General features: G+C 36.3%; 1 protein-coding gene and 1 long non-coding RNA gene across 2 annotated transcripts; one reads left to right on the plus strand and one right to left on the minus strand.

Moving 5' to 3' along the window:
- Positions 1 to 326: 326 nt before the first annotated feature.
- LOC103468507 (homeobox protein Dlx4a-like) lies at positions 327 to 21,477 on the plus strand. Its single transcript, XM_081609590.1, has 3 exons — positions 327 to 1,239; positions 5,964 to 6,160; positions 20,788 to 21,477. The coding sequence occupies exons 1-3, from the start codon at positions 912 to 914 to the stop codon at positions 21,028 to 21,030; spliced, it is 768 nt and encodes a 255-aa protein (XP_081465716.1). The 5' UTR covers positions 327 to 911; the 3' UTR covers positions 21,031 to 21,477.
- On the minus strand, positions 15,154 to 17,900 carry LOC145552424 (uncharacterized). Its single transcript, XR_014088471.1, has 2 exons — positions 15,729 to 17,900; positions 15,154 to 15,634 (listed from the first exon to the last, which is right to left on the minus strand). It is a non-coding gene; the product is annotated as an uncharacterized LOC145552424 (long non-coding RNA).
- Positions 21,478 to 23,245: the final 1,768 nt, after the last annotated feature.

The raw sequence follows: 23,245 nt of genomic DNA on the forward strand, positions 1-23,245 counted from the left end.
TGATCAGATTTTTTAAATCTCCTTTTACTACTAATTTTTTTTTAATCTTTAAAATACTAAAATGCGAGAGAAGAAATATCCCAATATATGCAGAACAGAAAGAAAAAGAAAAAAAACCGTCGGTCTTAATGCACCGAATGTATTTATTTACCTACTTTTATTACCTCAGTCAATGTGTTGTAGATTGTGCAGCACTGATCCCTGAAATAATTTAGCCGACAATCAGCGCCGCATCCCGCGGGTTCGGTGCTGCGTGTGATTTGTTCGCTCCGGTGACGCGCTGCAGCCAATCAGCGCAGTGCATCTCTGCGCGTGGAGAAGGACTATATCTGTGTAAGTACGCGCGCGCGCGCGTGTGTGTATGTGTGGCGGACTAGGCTGTGATGAAGAAGAGAATCACACGCGCCAGTCCTCCGCGCGGCTTCAGTCCTGTTTACAACACCGGACGAAACGAACGTCAGTGCAGTAAAAGTTGATTTATTTGATTTTTTTTATTTATTTATTTTTTCACCAGCAGAAGGAAACTTGAGAAGGATTTCTGGGAGCTCCTCGTCTGACTGCCTGCTGCTGCTGCTGCTGCTGCTGCTGCTGCTGGTTGTTTTGATCCAGCTTTCACTTGCATGACTCTACTTGACTGGACGTAACGGCTTTTCCACGCAGAAAGCTTCAGAAGCCTTCAGCTGGGATGTAGCGGAGGACGGAGCCGCTCAAAGCCGCAGCTGTAACCGCGTCCTTCCCTCAGCAGCTCGGCTCGTCATTAAACAGTTTGTGCTGATGAAACTCTGCTGAACATCTGAGCGTCGGTGGGCTGTTTATGATGCCTCCCGCTTGGAGGTAGCTCTTTTTTTTCTTTCTTTCTTTCTATCTTTCTTTCTTTTTTTCGCACCGCAACACAGCCCCTCACATCAGCGATGACTATGAGCTCTATATCGGACGCGTTAGTCTCGGCTGATCCTTCAAAGTCGGCGTTTTTGGAGTTCGGCGGCCACGGCTACCCGGGACACCAGCAGCCCCCCTCGGGCCTGGCCCACAACCATTACCCGGTCCACAGCCTGCACGCTGTCGGGGGCCACGGCCAGCACGACGGGCCCTTCGCGGCCGGAGCATCCTCGTATGGCCGCTCGCTGGGCTACCCGCCGTACCACGCTCCGGTGAGCTCGCATCATCCCGGGACTTACCTGCCCTACCAGCACGGCGGCCACGGCGGCGCGCTGGGACACACGAGGCTGGAAGACGCTGGTAAGTCCTGTGTGTGCGTGTGTGTGTGTGTGTGTGTGTGTGTGTGTGTGTGTGTGTGTGGCTCGACTGTCTTTATCAACATTTTTACATGCACACACGCGCACATTTATTAGAAAACCAAATTCGTACTTATGAACATAAAATTGGATTGGACATTGAAAAGTAAAAATAGGATTCTTACATAGTGGGTAAAAATGTATAAATAATCAATTAAATACACTATATATTAAAACAATAATAATAGTAATTTATTATTATTATTATTATTATTATTATTATTATTATTATTATTATTATTATTATTATTATTATTATTCTGCGCTGTATAAAAGACCACCCTGTAAAATGTGACGCTCTAGCATGTTGACGTTAAGCATGATGCCATGGATAGGACAGGATAATAATTATTATTATTTTAATAATAATAATGGTGGTAGGGTAAATGAACAAACAAGAGGCTTGCGGGTCTCCAGGCTGTATAACATGACAGCAGGCCGCAGTGGAGCCCAGTAATTGGATCCACACACAGTTCGGCCACAGCGCCGCGTTTCAGGGACTTTAAGGCGGGTATAGCTCTCCACACCGGGCTTGCGGTCTTCCGCAGCGGGCCTCATATTCCTCTATCATCATCCCGTCCGTCATCTTCTACCCGCTGATTGGTGCGGCCGGCTGCCTTCATTCGATTTAAATTAACAACGACAAAAAAAAAAAAATTGAAAACATTAATATTGTGATTTTTATTTTTCTTTCTAGTTCTTCCACAGTCCCATGAAGAGCTAGAAGCCTGGCATGTTTATGAATGTGCCTTATATAATAACTAGGCTACACCCTCCAGGAAATTCAGCTGAATAATCATCAGAAGACGTTTTGATTCCCCCCTTCGAAATTAGATCGAACAATGAAAAGTAAAACTATAGGTGTTTATAAATACATCTATTCTAATCTTCGGGGTTCACCGAAATCAACCAATTACTTCACGTTGTTTTGGTTAAATTTGAACCAACGTTTTGAGCATGTCATGAGTGCAACATGTTTTCTGGCCTAAATAAACACTAGAACTGGTCAATCTGCAAAAGTTATGAAAGAGACGGAAGTCCTGGGTCTGTAGTGGGAAAAACCCCATAAAACTGAGTAATTCTGCATCTGATAATATCCCATGACCCTTGTAGCTTAAGTTGAAATTCGAAGTTAAGTAAAATGTGACATTTATTTATATTAGCTTTTCAACATATTACAGTGAAAAACAACAAAAACAACAATAATAGTATTATTCATAGTGATACTGTATTTAGAAATTTTATTTATGTTAATTTAATTTACATTTTGGACTCATCAACATATTATTTTGTAAATTTCAAAAATATAAAATCACTAGAAATCCAAATATATAAATAAAGATGTAGGTGATTTGACAGAAGTATTAGATAGAATAGAAATATTTCCTCCTGATGTGAAAACGTCAGTTTATCAGGATTTCATATATTTGTAAGGCATTAAACCAAATGCCTGACCAAGAGTCATTTGAAGTTTTCTGTGAACAAAACGTTTTTTATTGATCTCTCTATCTGTCACTGAGATCTTTAGACTCAACGTAAACTAAATTAAACCAACGATTTTCTAAAAGAGAAAACACAATTTTTATACACGTGATGTCTATAAATGACCTAAATCTTGATATAATTGTTTCTTTGTGTGTCTTATGGTCTGTGCAGTATTTTCCTCTCTTGGTTTGAGGCTCACAGCACCAAATCAATGGTCACCTTTAACCTTTCCTTTCATATGTGATCATCAGGTCTGTGGAATCCTGAACCAAATCCATAACCATACTAAAAAAAAGAAGTTTAAATCGAACTGAAAATGATTAGCTTCACGGTTTTCCTCTAAATGAGAAATGGAGTTGAGGATTTTGCGAGGCCGCTCTTTGTCTCCCGGTCTCCTGCCGATCGCTGCAGCAGCTCAGTTACCCAATCTGACCTCTTTTTGGGGCCTCTGCTCCAACGCAACTGTCCTCTCCTCCCACTGCAGGCGTACAGTTCACGTCAAAACGATCCTGAGAAAACCTGCTCAGAGTGACTTTCTAAGAGGAACACAAAGAAAAGAAGGAAAGCCCTTGCAGCTGAGCCATGTGTGTTCTCGGTATTTGTCAGGCACACAGATTTTAAGAGGATCAGCAGGATTCATCGGGCATATGCTCTCCAAAAAATATCAGTTTTACACTCTTTAAACGTGCATTAGGTTATTTAAAGAGCAGAGTTTAAATCAGTGTGACTGAATGGATGGGGCTACGCTACCGTCTGGGCAAACACAAGATGACATAGACTTTTTTTCTGTTTAACGTTTGGAATAAAATGATGAATATAGTTCAAATCCATGTAAGAATCTGATACGTAAAGTGGGATGGATGTTTATTAAAATATAATAATGTGATGCGTGATGGTTGAGACTTCCATGGGATAATCTCAAGTAAAAAGACATAAAACAAATTTATCTCATGATATAAGTGAAAGCAACAATTACTGCTACTGCAGATAAAATAATGGTCTGACTATTACAGCTGTGATAACGTTACCGTATATTTATTGTTCATTCTGTTGAGATAAACAGTGAGTATATATAAAATCTGCCAGGGGTTACACAGCTCTGAAGGGGATTATAGCTTTTTGTCATTCTGGGTGAAACTGACTGAAAAGCACAATTTAACTTAATCCTTTATATAGCAAAAAAAAAACAAAAAACACACACAAGTCAGTCCAGCACTTTCTCTGCCACGTCATTCACAGGATTTTGAGACGATACGACGAGAAAAAGTGTGTGAAGCTATAAATCTTTAAATCCTTGATATGCTGTCACAAACAGCTTATTGATGTTTGGTAAATAGAGCAGATAGAACAGACTGGCAAAAATACTATTAAAAATAAAGTTTTGGTGGTACTAGAGGTCTTTACTCATTAATAACTGGGCAGGCACTAGACGTATGATAATAAAAGAAATACATTTTGTTTTTATAAGGCTTTTCACTTCACACACATCAAGTAAAATTACAAACACAATTCTAAATATGCCAAACAAAATCTTAAATATGTAAAAATTTTATGTTAAAAAAAATAATAAAACAGAACAGAAATATCTCAACAGTTTAGAAATTCAGATGTAACAACAAAATCAAGATATGAAGGTTCACACAAAATATCAAAAAGGTGGTAAATTTATATATATATATATATATATATATATATATATATATATATATATATATATATATATATATATATATATATATATATATATATATATATATATATATATATATATATATATATATATATATATATATATATATATATAATATTATTAATCGTACGTACATATATATATATAAACGATTAATAATAATAGTAATATAATGTACAAGATTATAACATAAAGAATATAGTTATCAGACATAGAAATATCTTACTCACGATCCCAGAGATGTGCAACCGAGTAGGATGACATTTTACATGTGCAAAATGCACATGTGTATCGAACAATAAAAAACACAACAGGCTGTTGACTAGACAGGATATCAGCGCAGAGCAGAAAAACAGATGTGAAATAACAGCAGAAATGTTACTTAGAAATGAGTAAAAAGCAGTGAAAATGATGGTTCTAATGACGGCATGTATGGAAACGGTTCTGAGGCAAACGGCCGGAGCCAGAACCGCTTTCAGAACTGAGACGTGTTCAGTGGCGGCGTGCAGCGGACACACACTGTGTGTGTCGGGTTTTAGGGAAAGATATGCAGGATCATCTCAGGCTTGATGACACACAATGTTTTCATCAGCAATTTAAGACTTTGAATTTAAATATAAGTACATTTGTGTAAACTTGCAGGCATGGATTTATATAGTTACGGTATTTTAAACAGGTAATCCTTATTGTTTCCTAAATGTGTGAAAGCATAGATGTTTAATGGTTAAAATATAATATTCTTTCAAGGTATAATGAAGCATTTTGATTCAATAGTGTGCTGGATCATTACAAAGATAATGTATGTTTTTTTTATTATAGCTATATAGTTTAATGATTTAGTGCAAACTTACAACAGATGTCGTCTTCAGGCACTTTACAGAAACTGTACAGTGTGCTGAATTAATTACTCAAAGTCGATTAAAAAGTTTCTAAGGAAACACAACCGATTGCATCAAGTCATTTCTTTTATATTATCGTGCTTATATTTTCACACGTTGCCTGTTTTGTGTTTAAGAAACACAATTAACAATAATAATAATAATAATAATAATAATAATAATAATAATAATAATAATAATATTACTAACCGTATCTATATGGACGGTTGATGTTTAGTTGCTTATGCAGTGAATTGACTTTTGAGAGAAGAGGTTGTTTTCTTCCAACTACTCCTTTTCATTCAAATTGTTGTTTATGTCAGCATGTGATTCAAACTGTAGTAAAATAAATCAATAAATAAATAATGGTTCAGTGTATCTCAAAAATGCTAGACCGTTTAAAAAGCTTCATTCATTTTTGTTTGGTGACTTTTAATTTAAAAATTTTTTTAATGTATTTTCCAAATTGTGAAATATTTCCATATTCTGCCGTTGTGCTTTAGTCAACGTTTCTTTTTTAGTTTTGCATTTGCATCGTAAAGCTAAAGCTAGTTCCAGCTCTCCTTTGAAGTAAGGCATATTAAGCAAATTGCTCTCTTTCCTTTCGCCTCGCAGAACACGAGAAGCCCACAGCGGTGATAGAGAACGGTGAGGTGAGGCTGAACGGGAAGGGGAAGAAGATCCGGAAGCCCCGGACCATCTACTCCAGCCTGCAGCTCCAGGCGCTCAACCAGCGCTTCCAGCAGACGCAGTACCTCGCCCTGCCCGAGAGGGCCGACCTCGCAGCCAAACTGGGCCTCACACAGACCCAGGTACCTGGAAACGCATGTAAAATATAGAAGCTATTATCTTTGTTGTTTCATTGTTTGTTTGCCTTCTGAAAGCACAGAAAATGAACACGAAAGCGTTCCCAAACACGATTTTTAGGATTTTTAGACCAGCTAAATGATTCTACATCATTTATGTTGTGAAGCTGCTCACACACTGCAAAAACACACACTCTTACCAAGTGGGTTTAGTCCCGTTTCTAGTGGAAATGTCTTATTACACTTGAAATAAGAAGCTAACTTACATGTATCTTTTCAGCAACATACAGCAGGCTGTTTTTAAAAAAAACAATTCCTTAATATCAATGAAAAAGTTCTAGTTCCATCAGCAGATAAATTTATTTATGACAAGACAATGTCCTCATGTTATAAGTGACATAATCTGCTGATGGAACTAGTACTTTCTCACCAATATTAAGGATTTTCTTTTTTAAAGAAAAAGCTACTGATAAGTTACTTTTAAGTTAGTTTTGTCTTAATTCATCTGTATTAATATATCTGCACTAGCAACTAGACAAAAAATACTTGGTGAGATTGTGTGTTTTTTTTCCAGTGCATTGAAGCATTTTAACACGCTCACTCAAATTAAAAAATGAAAACAAAAAAGAAAAAAGAAACAAGATTTCCTGTATGAGCTTATATCAATCACGCCTTTAATTGTTTCTTTTGTTCACATTGAAGCGAATCAAACGCCTAAACAGGCGGCGGCACATTCCTACACAGGTTCCTCCAGCTGGAAACAGATACCGGTTCTTTTACCTACATTAGTGGAACATGTCATGAGGCGTTCATGTTCCAGCTTAAGCAAACCTTGAGCCTATCTCTATGCAGGTTTATCAGTCTTTGGTTTGAGTTCAGTTGATTTTGTGGTCACTGTGTGGTTTGGCTCATAACTGCAGCAGAGCTGCAGAGAGGATCGTCAGGCAGGACTTGAACAGGTCCAGAGTCAGAACAAGATTCAGTTAACGTCTCTGCAGACCCCACACATGCTGGACACAAGCTGTTTTCAAGTTCAGGCCGGCGATACAGAGCTAGCAAAAGCTAGCCGCTACGGAGGCAGTTTCTTCCCCCAGGCTGTCACTGATGAACTCAGGGTTCCATATATACTTGCACTAATTAAACCTTCTGCTTATGTAAAAACACAGATACATGTTTACAGTGAAGAAAGCAATTTATTTGCTCATTTTTATTTGCTTATATTCCAAATGTCTATATTGAGAGAAAGCCAAGTAAAATTTTAAGATAGGCTATGAAGCAGATTATTTTCCTCTTAAAGTCATGTTTTCTTTTGTTTATGCATTTTTTTTAACTCACACTCGCATATTTTTTATGTCAAAAAGTCAGTGAGCCACTGAACCATGTTTACTCCAGGTTACTTTATTTTATTACTTTTTTTAAATGGGATATTTTAGTATGCTAGGACAATTAAGGCTGTCCTGTGGTGCAGTGGTTAGAGCGGGATGTGAAGGCTAACGACGTCAACACTGCCGTCCCGGGTTCGAATCTCATCCTCAGTTCCCCCTTTTCTCTGCACTAAAGAAAATAACAATAAAACATTCACATGTTTCCCACACCCAGGTATAAATTAACAACCGTAATTTAAGCTACTGGACATTTGCCATATAAACCTTTGTGCTGCCATTTATGCTGTATTACCTGCTGTAGACGTGGCTCAGCATCAGACTCTGACTGCCTGACGCAGTCATTACTAACAAAAATGTAGAGCAGACTGAAAAACCTCTATTTAAAAAGAATCTATCGTTATAATAAAACATTTATTAAAACATCTATTTTTTTCATGAGCTAAAGTATAGAATAAGCACCTGCTAAATTGTGCAGTAGTTTCTAGAGCAGCACTGGGACGTCAGTCTGTCTGCTGCTTCATGGTTTACTTGTCCTCTGTAGCTTTAAAACGGCGTCACCTTTCCGTGGCATGACTGTCCGTGTTTTCAAGAATATCTTGGAACTCGCTACTTTGTCCTTCTTGGAAGCAATAAAACAAAATTGCTACTACCTTTCTGTTAGCCAGCTGAGCCACTGGGTGACTCTGAGCTGCCCTTAAAGCCCCAGAGCCTCCTCTTTCATCACACGAAAACATCCTTAAACCACAGGAACAGTTTTGTAGAATTTATTTTGGTAGTTTGGAATTTGGAAACCAATAATAAAAATAATAATAATAATAATTAAAAAAAAACAACAACAACAAAATTATTAAAATAATTTAAAGAAGTTTGTGTTTGTTTGGAAGGGTCTTTGCTGCTTATTTTTAAGATATTATTCAAGAAAATATTTTTTTCTATTACTTTTTACTGATCACGCTTGTAAAAAACAAAAAAAGCACTTGCTGCTTATCAGCCTCATATTTATCAGTATTTATAAAACCCCGATGTCCTAGAGTTTATTTAAATTCAGTGTTGAGTGATTCTCTGTCTTGATGCAGTGGAGGTCGTTTACGGTCAGCTTATCCCTCCAAAACCAGCTCCAAACGGTCAAAGGAGGAGATTCAAGTTAGTGTGAATGTAGATTATTTAGAAGTCGCTTTTCTTTACTTTGACTGTATTTGGCCACAATTGGATTTAATTGTTGAAAGATTTAAAAAGAGCTGCCAGGCAGAGATTTTGTCGGTATTGTCTCACAGCTTTAATTAGAAGCTAAAGAAGATTTTTAACATAAATAAAACAACATCTAACTGGTGAGCTTCGTCTTGACACAGACCAAGCAACTTGTTGTTTTTTAAAGCTGAATTGTATGTGGTAAAAAAAAAAAAAAGAAATAATAATAATAAACTTACCAGGCACTTGAAGCTGAATGTTTTAGGTTATGGCTAGTAAATGACAGCCTAAATATCTGGTTCCCTTTCATTTCCTGTCAAACTAGGAAGACTCTACAATGCGAAGGCCTCCAAAATGTATTTAACACACAAATTCAACAGGCTACAAATTTAGCATTAATTTCCAGAATATTCTCAGTCTTTAAAAATGAATAATAATTCCTAAAGCAATGAGGAGACTTTATTTTATAAGAACTGCAGTTCTTTGTAATTAAGAGTTCCTGTAGCTCAGGGCTCTGCAACCACAAACCAAAGAGACATTTCTTGCCTTCAGTGCGGCTGAATAAACGTCGTTTAGAGCCACAAATCTCACATAATCTTTTGTGAAAAGATAACATAAAAAATGTTTCATTGAATATCTATAGTTGAAAATTTGTGGTCGTTTTTTTAAAGAACAGCCGTTTTAATTTGCTTTGAGGATTTAAAACTAAGAACATTGTAAAACATTTACAAAAAGAGGACTGATACATTTTCTTCTATGGAATGTTGATGTTTATGAAAAAGGATTTAAAAAAAATCAGTCTCTGAAGTAATGATGGGAAATATAATAAGCATTACCCATAATTGTGTCAGTCTGTTATGGAAATCTAATGCTAGATTTATTCTATGCAAAAAAAACCCTACTAAATCTGCGTTTGTTATATCTGTATTTTTTTTTTACAAAACGTGCTGGTTCTTCACTTTTTTGGGGTCAAATTATTATGAGCCATTGTGGAGAGTTCATAGAGCCTGTTAGAGCCAGAGCAGGGGAGCTCTGGCTTTAACAGTTTAGTTTGTGGCAGCAGCCACAAACTAAACTCTCAGGTTGAAAAATCCGTCTGTGGAAGAGTTGGCAGTTTATGGGTGTGACTCGGTTCTTTGAAGAGTAACTTAATTTGAATATCAACTCCAGTGGAAACAAACAGTAACAGAGCTGTATTATTAACATGAAATAGCATATTACTATCTGTTGTTATATAGTCAAAAAATCACCAGTTATTATACATGTGGGATTTTTTTTTGACACATGCATTGGCTAACAGCTCTATCTACAGTTACACCAGATTTGTCAGTAAAAGTGAAAAATCTGGTTCTGAACTGAGAACAGGTGTAACATTAACTCGGACTGAGTGGGAGTACTTCAGCTGCTATGTGATACGTGTGTGTGTGTGTGTGCGTGTGTGTGTGTGTGTGTTAATGTACTGGCTACACATTGCACCCTGTGTCATCAGTTGAATGGTTCTAATCCCCAATGAATGAACAGCTACAGATATGTTTACACTGGGGGAATTAGATGATCCATCGATTTGCCTCTGCCTGTTGTGGTAATAAAGCTCTGGGGAGGCAGCAGTTCGCCTGTAATTTACACGTTTACTGAGGAAGTAGTCGTAGAAAGTGGACTGTAACTGACATTGGCAAAGGTTTGATAGGAGTTTAACCGCCGTCCTATTAAAAGGAGTTATGGGGATTATCAAGAATACAGGCCCCGTTTCTTTAGAAAACGTCTTTTTTTTCTTTTTAAACATGAAATCATGCAATTATTTTGCCGCGTTTTTACATCGTGATACAAGAATGCAGCGTATGATGTGTTATCTGCAAGCAGAATTTCTGAAATATGAATAAAGGAGGAGGGCGAGGCATTCTTTGTGCTAGTTTATTACCCTGTGTGGTTCACATTTACAGGAAAAAAAAAGTTTCCCACTAAAATCTTCACACTGCTGAGCAACAGGCAGACAAACCAAATCTGCTCCCATGTCACTTCGACAACGACGTCTCGCTACGAAGAACTAAATCAAGTATGATCACCCAGAGGGTAAAACTGGGAGAGATGAACCTCAGTTTGTAGCGACTAGCTAATCAGGTTACGTCTTTGACAAGCTAATGTTTCCCTTATACAGATGTGTGTAAGATAGCTTGCCGAATTGTCAACATGCATCCTCTTTTTTGTGATATTTCTTCTTTAAGGCAGAAGAAGACAAACAGTTCAACTTCAATTATAGAGTTTTGTTTTCCAACCAAATTAATTCAAATTTCTTATCTTGAATCGGACACCTACTTATGAAAAAAATTAAGCTTTTTTGTTAAAAATCAAGTATTTCAAAACAACTAAAAAGTGGCAATTGTGCAGAGTGTAAAATTGACAGTGTACAACAGTGTCAGAACTGACATCACTGTCTCATTTTTAACTCTTGTCGATTCGCAGTTCAGTATTTGCTAATTCACCCATTGGCAGATTTTTCTGTGGAAAGTAAATTTGCCTTTTTTTTCTTTCTTATTTCTTTATCCTTTCTTGCCTTCTTTTTTCTGCTTTCTCGAAAATATTGAAAATAAAATTAAGCCTTAGAAACTGAATAACAGAGCTCCAATGCTAGCTGACATGCTATTAGCTGGTGTTTCCAGAGGAACCAATCCAGTAGTGCCATTCATTTTTCTTTGCAGTAACAGACTGTCCCCATAAAAAGCAGAGATAAGGAAGGCTGTAGTGCTAATACGTTCTCCATGGCGCGTATTAACGCATATTCAGGTACAGTTGGTGTTTGAATGATTAAAATAAGCAGTTAAGGTCAAGGAGTCTCAAACGTTAACTTTTTTCCTTGAGTCTTGATGGGTTCACAATGCCTCAGAGTGTGTTGTGTAAGGCTGGAGGTGGAATTGGACCCACTGGGAGAAACTCACAGAGCAGGTTGCTGATTGGTGTGAAGCCAATTCCATTTCAATGAACTGCACGTTTGTCATTTTTCGTCCATGATAATTTTTACTATATCAGCACAAATCACAATCTGGATAATGTCACGTTTGTGTTTAGGGACTTACTTTATTTTGAAAGATTAGTATGCTTTTTATCCAATGTTTCTGTTGCTTGTTTTCCGTGTTTCTTTCTACAAAGTGACCAAAAACTTCCATGCTGTGGTTCTTGTGGACGTTCTACTTGGTCTAAGTATAATTACGTTTTAAAAACTGCATTGTAAGAAAATACAAGAACAGTTAACGCATAATTTTACCAATTGTTGGAACAACACAGATGCATGAAAGTTGCATTCAACCAAACTGTCCTCATTTGTCATAAATATGCACAACTAGCTTTGAGCATTCCTGTGTTTGGCCAGTACTATAGCAATAAACTGCCAATGAGTAAGACTGATCTTAATTAATCTCACAATAAATAAAAATGAGCTTCAATTTTGAATTTTGCAATTTTCGTATTTTCCATTCTGATGATTTGTATTTTCTTTTTAAAGAGCAATTAAAAGCAGTCTGAAAATTGATTATGAGACGTCTTGATCCATTTTGCTTATAGTTTCTATTATGTGTTTATTTATTTATGTTTCATTCATTATTTTTGGTTGCTGTAGTTTAATTTGGATATTGAAAATATCCCCCTGTCCCAGTGTTAAGTGTTCTCTACAAAATTAAAGTTTATTGGTCTTCGAGAGGGCAAATTGGAAAAGGGCCTCAAAAGAGCAATATTGTCGTTTATTGCGATAATTACGTGGACAATTTATTGTCCAGTAAAATTTGTGATTGTGACAGGCCTATTAACCGTCTCATTTATTTTCAATAAACAGATCAACAGCATTTTGCTGTCTTGGGTGAGGAATAGCTACTTTATACTTAGGTGGTGTGTGCATTTTTATCTCTATCTTCTCTCTTTACCTCCTTGTTGTTGTTTGTGACACACAAGTAATCTCATTATTTAAACAAATTGAGTTTTAGAGATGCTTAGACATGAAAAACAAACACATTACCATTTAAAAGAGCACAGATTCTCCACCTGTGCACTTGAACCTTACATGTGCACATCCATGAATCAGTCAATCTTAACAAGCCTTTGAACAAACTCTTTCCTCTCCTTATGGTCACATGGTCAACTGTAATTAGCTCAGTCTGCGAATGTTAATACTGTCTGTGTGTTATGTACCGGCCACATTCTTCTCAGTACTCTGGAGCCCACACAGTAACACACCAATACAAACATATGCATCTACTTAAATACATTTAGCCCGAGTGGATGCTTTCATACACGTATAAAGAAACACACACGCTTGGAGATAGTGATCATGCACCCCATCGCCATCCCTCCTCCATGCCATTAGGCCGCCTGCCAAACACTGACCACTTTCCACTGAAATCGCAACTGTTCCCAGACGCTGCTGAGAAATGGCACGTAGCGCATTTCTGATGGTTGTTTTCTTTTTTTTCTCAAAAATGTATTCATCATACATATGCACACACACACACGCACGCACACGCACACACACACACACACACACACACACACACACACCCCCACACACACGCACGCACACGCACACACACACACACACACACACACACACACACACGCACACCCCCACACACACGTACACACACACACACACACACACACACAAAAGCAAGCAAATTTAAAGGCTGCAAGTGAATTCCTTTTGTGATGAAGATTGTGAAATATTTTGAATTTAGTGTGATTCACTGATGGTTCTCATACTCAATGATACCTGGAATGCCTCTGAGCATCTTACCCAGTATTTTGGTCTAGTTTCTTGTACAAAAAACTAACTTACAAGTAACTTTTCAGCAAGTTAAAGGAGCTTGTTTGAAGTAAATATCTCTTTGACATTGATCTGACAGTGGAACAAATACTTTTTCATCAATATTACGAAATTATTTACTTAAAATAAGCTCCTTTATCTTGCTGAAAAGTGACTTGTAAGTTAGTTTTCCCTAAAAACCCTTTCTCGACTAAAAACCCAGCTGTTTAGAACTGCTTTTGAAACATAATCAATGAAACATTATTCAACATTTTGATGTGTAACGATGACACTTGACAATTGTTGACTGCATGCTCTACAACATTGTATTTGTGTGTGTGTGTGTGCGTGCGTGTGTGTATGTGTTTTTAATGCAAAGCACTTTGAATTGCCTTGTTGCTGCAACGTGCTATACAAATATACTTGATTGATTTATTGATCTAATTTCAAGTGCAATCAGATATCTGCACCAGAAACTAGACAAAAATACTTGCTAAGATGTTATGATTTTGCAGTGTGGTGTTGGTATATTTAGTAGTTAATCTCTCCTGAACGCTGTCAGTTGTCTGCTGCTTTGGGGATATGAGAGCCATAATCACTACAGAAATCCTCTCACCTGAGCTGTTTTCCCTGTTGATTAACTGTTAGCTCAATAAAATGTATTCACTTGCTTTAGGTGTTCTCTCACTGCACAGTTATGGTATTTAATAAACTGCTGACACTGCAATATTCTGATTCTTATGCAAACACACAGTGAGCTTTAAAAGCAGGTCATGATGTGTTGGATTCACTTCAATGCACAAAATGTAGAATCTGAATAATTTTTGAGATTATTTTAAAAAACAGGTTGTTTTTCAACAACATGTGCTTAAATCAAGTTGAGTCTATATTTTTATGGAGTGCACTGCAAAAAGTCCCCTTTCAAAAACAAGAAAAAAAAGTACAAAAATAGGGTATAATTTTCTTAAAATAAGAAAAATTATCTGCCAACAGAACAAGAAAATTTATCTTGTCAAGATTTTCTAAAATAAGAAAAAATATCTAACCAAGATAAACCTACAATATCTTAAAATTAGTGTATTTTTACTTAAAACAAGCCAATTTTACTTATACGAGTAAGATATATTATCTTATTTTAAGAAAAATTATCTCAAGTAAAGAAAATGTTACTTGACACTGAATTTCTTGAAATAGCGTAAAATGTTCTTCTTTTAAGAAAAATGTTCTATGTATTAAGAAAATAAATCTCATATATTCTATTTGTATTAGTAAAATTGGCTTGTTTTAAGTACAAATACACTAATTTTAAGATATTGTAGGTTTATCTTGGTTAGATATTTTTTCTTGTTTTGGAAAATCTTGACAAGATAAATTTTCTTGTTCTGTTGGCAGATAATTTTTCTTATTTTAAGAAAATTGTACCCTATTTTTGTACTTTTTTTTTCTTGTTTTTGAAAGGGGACTTTTTGCAGTGATATACCTAAATCTAGTTTATTTTTATTGTTGTATAGGATTAAAATATATATTTTGTCACAGCTTTACTCAAGGTTCTTATGCTAAGACAAAAATCCAAAAATTTATCCTGTGAATACTGGAACAAGAGATGTTATTGGCTTGCTGAAATGAAGACATAAGTTCAATTACTTTTAACATCTTTATTACGTTTAAGTTTCACATAAACACAATAAAACATGACTACTGGTCAGAATTTAAAGTCTGGATGGGCATCTGATTCTGAAACAATCCTGTAAAATGACAGAACAATGACGATCTGACACATCTGCCGCCCTAAGAGTCAAGCAAACCAAATTGTCCAAAGGAAAAAAAAATCTTGGGATTAGATGTCAACAATAGGAGCTTCCTACGCAATGAACTTCTTCCAATAAGCCATAGCCTTCTATATGTGGAAGTCTTGCCTCAGTTACGGACGCCGTTCTCAAGACGTCTGTCAGCAGTACAGAGAGGAGTGGCCACAGACAAGCATGCTGAAAGGTGTAGTAGCTGTGATGTCCTCCTTTCAGAAGATCAGGGCAGACATGGTTCCAATGGCCAGTAGAAAGTTGGTTTCATGATCACTGCAGAGCTGAAAAGTGGTCTTGTTTGAAGTTGTTGGGTCATCTGCTAATTGAAGCACAGACAGAAAAACAATCACAAAACAAACCACGTTTTAGGGACTAATCAGTGTAATGATGAATCAGTATCATAAATTTCTTACCTCAAGAATGTGAAGGACGGCGTCACTTGCAATTCCCAAAGTTTCTTTTAGATGGTGCAATACGTGATTGGAGACGTGATTGGCATAGGCTTCACCATGGCAACAGTTTGGGTTACTTGAAAAATAAAACAAGTCTTATTTTAGTTTATGTGCTCAATTACAATATTACATGAATTCAAGATGGCAAGAAAGTTATTTTAATTAAATCAAACAAGGACTACTTAAATTCACCAATCAAAAATAGTGTTTAAAATATCCTGGTAACAGTGTGGAATATCTAACCTAGGCTTTTTGACTCATTGCATTTAAGTTTTTAAATTACAGCACATCAAACACCCTCAGTTAGTGAAATACTAGGCGGAATTGCTCTTTAACCATTTCCCGAATCAGAAGCTACGAATGAGAAGCCACCTTAGCTATGTTAAAAAACGGAAGCTACCAAGAACTCGTGTTGATATTATTATTAAGCCACAGCTATTGTGGTTAATAACTGTTCAAAGCTCATATTCACAAGAGCGGCTCTTTAAAATTGGCATATCACGACATGCTAACTAGCTTCAGTTAGCTTATCTTAGAAAGACAGACAACTTTAAACTTACCTCCGAGTACAGCAGCTGTAGGGTCTATACACGTAAAAAAGTCCTCCATCTTCATTCATGTCCAACCGAGATTAGAGAATTTGCCAAAAGAAAATCTTGTAAAAGTACAGTAGACAAAAGCTTAGTTAGGCTGTTACAACTGAATTAACCGTTAATCAGGGCAGTTAAATGATCTCTGGCGTTGCCGTTAGTGATGTGCGGATTGATACTGAAATATCGATTCTTCCGATACTAGAACTTAATTCTTTAAAATCTATTGTCAGATCCAAGGATCAATACTTTCAACACTTTAGTAATTTGAGATAATGTAGATTAACAAGAGCAAGTTAAAAAGTAACTAAATTATTGAGATCTTGCCGAAATGAAACGTTGTTAATGGGAACTACTTTTTCTTCCGCCTGGTGAGTATGTAATGTGTAAGGACGTAATGCCCATGCGCAGCGTGCTGCTGACGCTCACTCACTCAGAAATGAACATGTTGACAGATTATAAAAAGAAGTGACATGGAGCTATTTCAGCTGTCATTTTATAGTAGTTTTAATAATTAAACAAGGATGTGTTTAGTAGGGTTATTACTTTACTAATTTTCTTTTTTTTAGTTTGCAACTCGATTTTCACATGTTTTGTATATTTCAGCTTAATTAAAAGAGTTTATAGTAAACGAGATTGTTCTCAATGTACTTCTGAGTTTAAAATGAGTGCATCAGAGTACATTGTGTTCTTTTTATGAAGCCAAGATATGGATTACATTTATTTTTTTATTTAATTAAGAAACAAATTAACTGTCTTTGCACAAAGTATGGGATCTGTATTGCCAATACCAGCTTAAATTTTACTCGGTATTGGATCGGAAAGAAAATCTGTTGTATCGAACATTAATACTATCTCACTGCCATTTTGGGCGCTTTCCCATTTGGATTGTATTATGTCATAATTAAATCAAACAAGGACTACTTATTGTTAGTTTGAACAATAAAATATTGTTCAAACTAATATTAATAACATATAAAGTAAGAATTTGAAATATAAACCAAAAGTTAAAATATTTATCATGACATTCAGCTAATCAATATTGTTGATTCTAATCTCATTGTGTGGAATACCAGCCATTTCAAATCACACATCAATAGAAATGTCATGACATGTCAGTGAGAGGTCCCACATCTTGCATCAAGAAGATCAGATTAAGGTCCACAGCAGATGGAAACATGCCAAGAATTATCTTGATATATAAACTGATATTGTCTCTGAAATTGTTGTGTTAAATGTCAACCGTTTAAATATTAAATTATAATTTCCAGTACACTCTGCCAACTTATACAAGAGTATAAGTTCATGGGTTTTTTTTATTATTTTTTATTGACAAAAACACAAAGGATTCCATTTGGACATGGTCTGTTTTAATTATCTGAAGACATTTCATTAAGTATGTGATTTCGCTTTATGTGCTTGAAATAAGAAATTTTTACTTATATAAAATAAGTTCTAGACTTGAAGTTTGATTGGTAAATATTGATATTCTAGATTCTAGCACATATTTACTCATAATAAGTAATATTTTCTTAATATTAAGCTTTTATATCTTACTGAGATAATTAAGTACAAAAACACTTAAAATAAGAAAAATATTCTAACATAAATCCCTCTTGGTGAGAAAAATTATCTTGTCAGAAAGAAAACAAGAAAAATCTCCTTAATTTAAGATATTTAATCTTACTAAGATTTCAGTTTTTGCAGTGTGGTTATTGTACTTTATGTGTTTGCCATCATGCAGTTTAACTCCAGAAGGACAGTGTGGTCAGCAGATACTCTTGAAGAGCAGGGATCTGTCAAAGTTTTACTCTCTGTGATTTTGTGGCTAATTAGCTGAAATGCCGAGTGTGAATCATTTTTTCCACGTATTTAAGTCAATTTAAGTAGTCAGAGGTTGGGTAGGATTTATATTTTATAGGATTAAATATCTGCTATAAAAGCACTTCAGACATCAATATAAATAGCCATAAACTCCCACTGTAACAATACCAAACAACCCCACTGCCAACACTGTTGTCTACTTTATTCCTTTGGGCTTTTTCCTCTTTTTCTCTTGCCAGAAAATGTTCTGCATGAGAAAAGTTTCTCTTATGAATGTCAGAATCAATTGCAGACAAATGTTTGAACTGTGCTATAATTGATTTGTTTATTTACCGTAAGAGGCTATTGCAATTTGATGCTTCACTGGAACAAGAACATGCCAGTTATGTTAACAACAGCATGACTGAATAATCTTTGACCACAGAGAAATGAATGGAGTGATAATCAGCTTCATTATCTGAAGGCTGATATTCTATCTCTAGCCATGCTTTTCCTTCTTTTAGTTATGGTAAATGGACTGAACTTATATAGCGCTTTATCCGATCATTTTGACCACTCAAAGCACTTTACACTAGAGTCACATTCACCTATTTGCACTCACACATTTATACACAGATACACAGCTCGATAGCCAATTTGGGGTTAAGGCACATTGACACGTGGCAGGAGGAAGCTGGAATCGAACCTACAACCTGTTTATATCCACGCAAGACCACTACTCTACCCGCAGAGCCACAGTCGCCCACTAGTTGGAACCATGCAGCATATTTCACAAACCTCAGTGCCAGCATACATTAAAGCTAAGTGGTAAATGTTTCAGCATTTGTAAATGCAAGTGTTTAATACTATTGCTTAGTAAAACACCTGTTAGTAGGTGTAAGATCTTAACCCGGGTTCTAGATTTTTGAATATTCTTCCACTAGCTTAACGAAATAGCTCCTTTAATTCCTTTCCTCCTGGTGTTACTGAGTCAGGTGTGTCGGTCAGACACTTTCTCTTTTCTGTGTTACTGTGACCCGGGCTCTGTAATGACCACCCCAAAATACTGACTCTGTCAAGCTTAACCCACGTTGTCACTAATTTGTGACACACTTAGGGTCAGGCTTTAACTTCCTGACTGATTTCTTGAGATGTTGTTTCAATATTTATATCTCATCTTCTGTCCTCACAATGGTTTATGTTTTGTGTCAAGTGTCACTGTGGTGCTCATTACGGCCAAACACTTGACTTTTAGTTTCATCAGATAACAGGGACATTTTTCAACAATTGAGGGTGATCGTCTCCGTGTGTGTGTTTGAAAACAGCAGTCTGGCTAATCTCACTAAAGATGGCTAATGCACAAATGAGCAAGGAATAGTAAAAAAAAAAAAAAGGAAATTTATTTTAAAAGGGTTTTCAAAAACTGCAAGAGGGAGTTTTATATTATACAGATAAAGACTGTTGCAGGGCCAGCGCTAGCCGTATGGGTGTCCTTATCTCAAAGGCTTTGTGGTGCCCGCCACCCCCGATCCCTCAGAAAAAAAAATTATTCAGTATTAGTCAGTGCGTTTCTCTTTATTTGGTGGTGGGAAGTTAAGGCACACAAAGACATTTTAGTGCTGTTTCCACATGTTGGATTTGTTTGACGCCAACCCCTAAAACAACAGAAAGGTCTAACTTTACAAAGGAAACGGACTCATTTATTCATGACAAGTTTTGTTGTCCCAAGTGAGGTTCATTAGGGGGAGCTTTTGAAAACCAAGAATCCTCAAAGAATTCTGACAGTCTTCCCATTAAGTTACATATTTTTTTTAGATTAACAGAGTTTAGCTCTGCTATTCAAAGTAAATCTTGTTTGAAGCAGGATAGATGAAACTACCTGGGCCTAGGGTCATTTTTCATGTCTTTGCTTTTGTAGTTAGCATTTTTCATGTTGAGTTTAGTTTTGCTTCAGTAGTGAGTAAGAAAAATGATGCTTTGCTACAATATTTTTGTCTGTAGCAGTAAAATAATTTTAGTGAAACATTCTGCTTCTCTCGTTCTAAGCTGCTGCTAAAGAGGGAGAGAAATACAGAGACTGGATTGAGGCCTAAGCAGGAGAGTCATGTTTTTCTCAAAAAAATATTTTACTTTTGTGTAATTTTTCACAGAAAATTACACAAAAGTGTAATTTTCGTGTTACACATGCTTTACATGTGTAAAGCATGTTACTTACTAACATGCTTTACATATTTTTGATTTAAATATGCATTTTTGTATGATTTCTTTAATTATGATGAATTTTCATGAGCCTGATTTTTTGTGTGTACTTTCCGTGGACATTGGACTTTTGGAAGAAAAAGGTTTTCCTACTTGGCTCCATGTTGAAGTGAAGACATTTTATTTAGTTTCACTTTTATCTCCTTTTAGATTTTTACAGAGTTAAGTAAAGGCAGAGTTTTATAAAATATGAACATAAAAACAGACTGGAAAATTAATGCTGAATGACAAAGAAAGTGTAATACTAAATGCCTCGTGGAGTAACAGCCAATAAACTGTGAAAAGAGTAAACATAAGTCTTCTCAGAGCTTACATTTTAAACCTTTGTTCTCAGCCCATTTCTTTTTCCCCCTTTTTTTTCCCCCCAGGTGAAAATATGGTTCCAAAACAAACGGTCAAAGTACAAGAAGATCATGAAGAATGGTCCTTGTGGAGCCGAGGGAGATCACCTCGCCCCGCCGCCACCAGCCTCCTCCTCTCCATGCTCTCTGTGGGACATCAGTATGGCTGCCAAAGGCCCGCCTGTCCACTCTGGAGGATACATGAACAATTTTGGACACTGGTACTCTGGACATCAGCAGGACGCCATGCCAAGGACTCAGATGATGTGACTGACGGAACAGATGCCAGACCTCTTGGATCAGTTGTGGATATTATACCAGCAAGCTGAACTGGAAAGTACATGGCTACATGTGCGTTACATTGCTTACAGTCTGAGCCACTTTGGAGGTTAAATAGTATTGAGTGGCACATCCTGCTGTGCCTAAGAAGACATACTGAGCAACTTCTTGCTGAACACTGCAGCCCTGCCAACACAGGACGATTAAAGGAGTGCAGGAACTGCCGAAGTGTCCCTTTATAGCTGTTGCTGAAATAAACTTATGGACATGCAATGTGTTTATTTTCCACCAAAAACGTATATAAAAAAAATAAGTTTTTTTTTTTTAGGGCTTTCTAATATTTTTTTTAAGAACTGTAATAATTCAGTTAACCTACTTGTTTGCGGATGTGGGCAGTTTGAGGAGCTGAATGAAATAAAGAGTTCATGGGGAGCTGAAGTTTGAGCATCTTTTTTTTGTTTGCTTAAAAATCTGGCATTTATTGAATACTGACCCGTTCAATAAATGAAAACATCACTGAAAAGTCCATTTATTTCAGAAACCTCATCATTAAATGTAACACATTATGTAGACTAGTTACATACAGAGCGTTTACTGCTTGCAGTTAATGAAGACATGATATTTAAAATGAAAACATTACAATAAAACCAATAAAGAAAACATTTTATATTACAGCAATTTGGGTTTAATGAAAAAAGTACATTTAATACTTACCAGAAGATTGTTTTCAAAAAGGTACTTTTGATCTGACAACAAGTCTCTTCAGAAAGCATATTTTAATTCACCGAATATTACTGTAATCTACTAACATCCAACATTCTGACTCTGTATTCTAATGGGACTTCTTGTTTGATGGTGAGTATTGAGCTGGAAAATAGACTTGAATAACAATTTAATGTTTTATTTGGAAAGAATCTTTTTTTTTTTTCCTTTTCGTTCTGCTTGGAACTTTAACAATCAAACGTTTCTCTGTTTTCTCCGTTTCTTTTCAGATACTGCAGGGCGTGATTCTCTGTTTCCAGTCATACATATGTAAAGTCTCGACGTGTTCAGTGGACGTGGCTCTCCAGCCTTTGAAATAAAAATAAAAAATCAGTGCTGTGCTATCTGGGAAATCGCTCCTGTAGTTTAAACTAACCTCGAATTATAACCTAAACACTGTTTGCTCTGCTGCCTACTTCCACCAGTCAAAGGACATTTTATCATAGTTCAGTCAGATTGAAGTTTCTGTCCAAAATGAAAAGGTGTTCTCTTAAAATAAGATTTTATTACCCTTTCAATTATTCTGCTGCTGTTTACAGTAAACTCATCTACAGCTGCATTAAATTATTAAATAACAAAGACGAAACATTTGAAAAAATGCATGATTGCTGATACATGTTGGAATACTGAATGATATAATGAATTAAAATCCTGAATGAAAATGTGAGGTTTTTATTATCGTGCACTAAAACATCCATCCATTTTCTTTACACCCTTGTCCCTTGGTGGGGTCAAGAAGGCTGCTGATGCCTATCTCCAGCTAATGTTCTGGGTGAGAGGTGGGGTCACCCTGGACAGGTCACCAGTCTGTTACAGGGCAACGCAGAGACAAACAATCATGCACACACACACTCACACCTAGGGACAATTTTGGAAAGGACAATTAACCTGACAGTCATGTTTTTGGATTGTGGGAGGAAACTGGAGTACCTGGAGAAAAGCCACAACTGCACAGGGAGAACATGCAAACTCCATGCAGAAAGACCGGGGCCGGGAATCAAACCCAGAACCTTCTTGCTGCAAGGCAACAGCTCTACCAACTGCACCACTGTGCAGCCCTGCACTAAAACAATTAATCGTATTAATCATGCTGAACATCCTTGAGTAATTGATTAATTTTAAATTGGGGTGTACAGACTAAAAAAAAGAAAAGGTCATTTGCTGAAAGAGCAACACATTCAGCGCAGTAATTAAGTCAAAACTGCAAAAATATTTACATTTTGCATACGAGATAAAACTGTTTTCTCTGTAAATCTGTTCCACCCAACACTCCTCAAGCTTCACCTGGTTCAAATTTTGCAAAAATAAATAAATAAATAAATAAAAATCTCAAATCAAGCACATTTTGTTTACACAAAAGTTAAAGGTGAAAAGTTTTATCCTCAATAAAAATCTGACCATATTCAATCAGATGACAGTAAATTTGTCATTTACTCCAGTTCAT

Source organism: Poecilia reticulata, chromosome 8 (assembly GCF_904066995.2).
Source record: "Poecilia reticulata chromosome 8, P_reticulata-male-v2, whole genome shotgun sequence".
NCBI lineage: Eukaryota > Metazoa > Chordata > Actinopteri > Cyprinodontiformes > Poeciliidae > Poecilia > Poecilia reticulata.

Bases quoted from the DNA above. Each gene is read 5' to 3' on its own strand.
- LOC103468507 (XM_081609590.1), top strand. From the start codon at position 912: ATGACTATGAGCTCTATATCGGACGCGTTAGTCTCGGCTGATCCTTCA. The intron at 1,240-5,963 runs GTAAGTCCTGTG...TTCGCCTCGCAG, and splicing joins CACGAGGCTGGAAGACGCTG to AACACGAGAAGCCCACAGCG. The intron at 6,161-20,787 runs GTACCTGGAAAC...TTTTCCCCCCAG, and splicing joins TGGGCCTCACACAGACCCAG to GTGAAAATATGGTTCCAAAA.